This window comes from Empidonax traillii, unplaced genomic scaffold (genome assembly GCF_003031625.1).
Source record: "Empidonax traillii isolate 1590-97213 ecotype Southwest subspecies unplaced genomic scaffold, ASM303162v1 scaffold3002:size28985, whole genome shotgun sequence".
NCBI lineage: Eukaryota > Metazoa > Chordata > Aves > Passeriformes > Tyrannidae > Empidonax > Empidonax traillii.
Window position 1 is genome coordinate 3354 of NW_020958195.1, and position 3711 is coordinate 7064.

Here is a 3711-nt window from a genome sequence, read left to right on the forward strand (position 1 = left end):
CATCCCAAGGGGCAGTCCCTGCCCCCAGCCCCCCTCCCCCTGCCCCCCTCTCCCTGCTCCAGCCCCCCATTCCCGTCCATCCAGCTGTTTGCTCTGCTCCCACTGGGAGGGTTTGGATCTGCAGGGCACAGGCAGAGCAATTCCAGGGATGGGGCAGCCACAGCAACCCCCTGGATTGCCAGGATCTCCTCACCCTCCCAGGATCCCATCTCCCCCCGCCCTCTGGCAGCGGGAAGCCAGTCCCTGTGTCCTTGTCCCAAGCCCCTCTCCATCCCTCCTGGAGGCCCTTCATGCCCTGGGAGGGTCTCCAGGGCGTCCCTCACGCCTCTCCCCTCTGCTGCCCCGCAGGACATCCGGAACACGGTGGGAAACATCCCCATGGAGTGGTACCAGGACTTCCCCCACATCGGCTACAACCTGGACGGCAAGAAGATCTACAAGCCCATCCGGAACAAGGACGAGCTGGACATGTTCCTGGAGAAGATGGAGAACCCAGAGTACTGGTGAGACCCTCGGGGGAGCGTCCAAGGCCAGGCTGGACGGGGCTGGGAGCAGCCTGGGACGGCAGGAGGTGTCCCTGCCCACGGCAGGGGGTGGGACTGGATGATCCCCAAGTCCCCTCCATCCCAAACCCTTCCAGGGGGGCTGTGCCTGTGCAGGGTGGGGCACCCTCTCCACGTGGGGTGTGTGAGCACAGCAGGGCTGGAAACCACCCCCCAGTTCCCTGGAGCATCGTCTGGAGACCCCCAGGATCTCCAGGGGTGACCCCAGCGGTGTGGCTGCGGGGGCTGGGGGGGTCCTGGCCATCCCAGACCCCCCCATCCCATCCCATCCCGTCCCCTGTGCCGCTCCCACCAGGAGGACGGTGCAGGACAAGATGACGGGGGCGGACGTGACGCTGACGGACGAGCAGGTGGAGCTGGTGCAGCGGCTGCAGAAGGGGCAGTTTGGGGACGTCAACTTCGACCCCTACGAGGTGAGGCCGTGCCTGCTCCCCCTCTGGGGATGGGGCAGGGGGGTTCCCCAATCCCCCCCTCACCATTCCATGTCCCCCCCAGCCGGCCATCGACTTCTTCACGCACGAGGTGATGATCCACCCGGTGACCAACCGCCCCGCCGACAAGAGGAGCTTCATCCCCTCCCTCATCGAGAAGGAGAAGGTGAGGGAAAGTCCTGCCTTCCCAATCCCATCCCCACATCCCACCCTGCTCCTCGTTCCCCATCCCACAGAGCTGCTGGAGTTGATGGGGCTGCTGGAGCTGCTGGAGCTGCTGGAGTTACTGGGGCTGCTGGAGTTACTGGGGCTGCTGGAGCTGCTGGGGCTACTGGGGCTGCTGGAGTTGATGGGGCTGCTGGAGTTGATGGAGATGATGGTGCTGCTGGAGTTGATGGGGCTCCTAGAGCTGCTGGAGTTGATGGAGTTGCTGGAGTTGCTGGGGCTCCTAGAGCTGCTGGAGTTGATGGAGTTGATGGAGTTGCTGGAGTTGCTGGGGCTCCTAGAGCTGCTGAGGCTGCTGGAGCTGCTGGAGTTGATGGAGCTTCTAGAGCTGCTGGGGCTGCTGGAGTTACTGGAGCTGCTGGGGCTGCTGGAGCCGCTGACCCCACCCTGTCCTGCCCCACAGGTGTCCAAGCTGGTCCACGCCATCAAGATGGGCTGGATCAAACCCCGCAAGCCCAAGGACGACACCCCCACCTACTACGACCTGTGGGCCCACGAGGACCCCAACTCCATCCTGGGCCGCCACAAGATGCACGTGCCGGCCCCCAAGCTGAGGCTGCCCGGGCACGAGGAGTCCTACAACCCCCCCCCAGAGTACCTGCTCAGCGAGGAGGAGGTGAGGGGGCCCCCCCAGCCCCCCCAGAGCCGCTGGGAAAGGGCTGGGAGTGCGGGAAGCTCCGTGGGGGTTGGGATGTGACAGGGGCAGGGGAAGGGCTGAGCCTTGGAGGGGCATCTGGGGGGTCAGACCTGCCCTGGGGACGGGGGGCCTCGCAGGGGAGGTCAAAGCAAAGGTGTTTTCCCAGAGAAGCTGTGGCTGCCCCGTCCCTGGAAGTGTCCAAGGCCAGGTTGGAGCCAACTGGGATAGTGGGAGGTGTCCCTGCCCGTGGCACGGGGTGGGAGTGGATGATCCTCGAGGTCCATTCCAACCAAAACCGTTCCATGATTCCATCACTCAGCATCCTTGGATTAAAGAGCAACTTGGGGCCACATCCCAGGGACCAGGGTGGCCCTGCCAGAGCCCCCCCAGGCTGCGTGGGGATGTCCTGGCGTGGGATTTGTCCTGGTGCATCCAGAGGCACATTCAGCCCAGGGGCTTGGGATTAAACAGGCAGTGAAAAATCCTGGTGGGCTGAGGGGGGTGGAGAGATCCTGGTGGGATGAGGAAGGTGGAAAGATCCTGGTAGGATGAGGAAGGTGGAAAGATCCTGGTGGGCTGAGTGGAGTGGAAAGATTCAGGTGGGATGAGGGGATTGGAAAGATTCAGGTGGGCTGAGGAGGGTGAGAACCCCCCATGGGCCGAGCGGTGCCGGACGGTGAGAACCTCCAGGCCGGCTCCTCCTGGGCTCTGGGGGGGCCGTGAGGGGGGTCCTGCCGGGCCCTGAGCGTGCCCCCCTCCCCGCAGAGGTTGGCCTGGGAGCAGCAGGAGCCCGGGGAGCGGCGTTTGAACTTCGTGCCGCGGCAGCACCGCTGCCTGCGGGCCGTGCCCGCCTACCCCCGCTTCATCCACGAGCGCTTCGAGCGCTGCCTCGACCTCTACCTGTGCCCCCGGCAGAGGAAGATGAGGGTGAGGCATCCCCAGCCCCGTCACTCCCCCCTGGGGGGGCCTGGCAGGGTCCCAGCCTGGTGCTGTGCCAGGGGGGGATCCCGGGCCGGGCGCTGTCAGCTCCTCCCTCTCGCAGGTCAACGTGGACCCCGAGGATCTGATCCCCAAACTGCCCAAACCGAGGGATCTGCAGCCCTTCCCCACCACCCAGGCCCTGGTGAGGGGGTGGCAGAGGGGTTTGGGGTGTGCCCGTGGCGGGGGCTGTGCCCAAACCGGTCCTGGAAGGGAATGGAGCTGGGAAGGGGCTGGAGAACTCCTGAGGGAGCTGGGGGGGCTCAGCCTGGAGGAAAGGGGGCTCAGGGGATATTCCAGGGGGACAGGAGGGTGGATCCAGGTGGGATCGGGCTCTGCTCCCAAGGAACAGGGACAGGACGCGGGGAACAGCCCCAAGCTGTGCCAGGGGAGCTTTATTTGGGATATTTGGGATATAAATCCCTGCTGGGAAGGGGCTGCCCAGCCCTGGATCCCCATCCCTGGGGGGGATCATTGGCCATCCCTGGGGAGGTGGCACTTGGGGACACGGGCAGGCCCTGGGGGGGGGCAGGGGGTCCTGTTCTGGGCTCTGTGGGACCCTCACCCCCCTCCCCTCCCTCTCTCCCTCCCCAGATCTACCGTGGCCACACGAGCCTCGTGCGCTGCCTCAGCATCTCCCCCAGCGGGCAGTGGTTGGTGTCAGGTGAGGAATGGATCCCTGGATTGGGAATGGATCCCTGGATTGGGAATGGATCCCTGGATTGGGAATGGATCCCTGGATTGGGAATGGATCCCTGGTCAGGAATGGATCCCTGGTGAGGAATGGATCCCTGGTCAGGAATGGATCCCTGGATTGGGAGTGGGTCCCTGGTGAGGAATGGATCCCTGGTCAGGAATGGATCCCTGGATTGGGAAT

The 3711-nt window shown here is 64.9% G+C and overlaps 1 protein-coding gene across 1 annotated transcript in view; it reads left to right on the forward strand.

Annotated features, from left to right (window-relative positions):
- Positions 1 to 201: 201 nt before the first annotated feature.
- The window catches only part of LOC114072329 (ribosome biogenesis protein bop1-like), a gene marked incomplete at its 5' end in the record, with an annotated part of 11081 nt that continues 7571 nt past the window's right edge, over positions 202 to 3711 (forward strand). The window contains 7 exons of the mRNA XM_027910238.1: positions 202 to 503; positions 859 to 976; positions 1059 to 1160; positions 1623 to 1835; positions 2622 to 2783; positions 2899 to 2979; positions 3429 to 3610. Of these exons, the coding sequence (XP_027766039.1) occupies positions 202 to 503; positions 859 to 976; positions 1059 to 1160; positions 1623 to 1835; positions 2622 to 2783; positions 2899 to 2979; positions 3429 to 3610 (1160 nt within the window). The remainder of the gene's footprint in view (positions 504 to 858; positions 977 to 1058; positions 1161 to 1622; positions 1836 to 2621; positions 2784 to 2898; positions 2980 to 3428; positions 3611 to 3711) is intronic.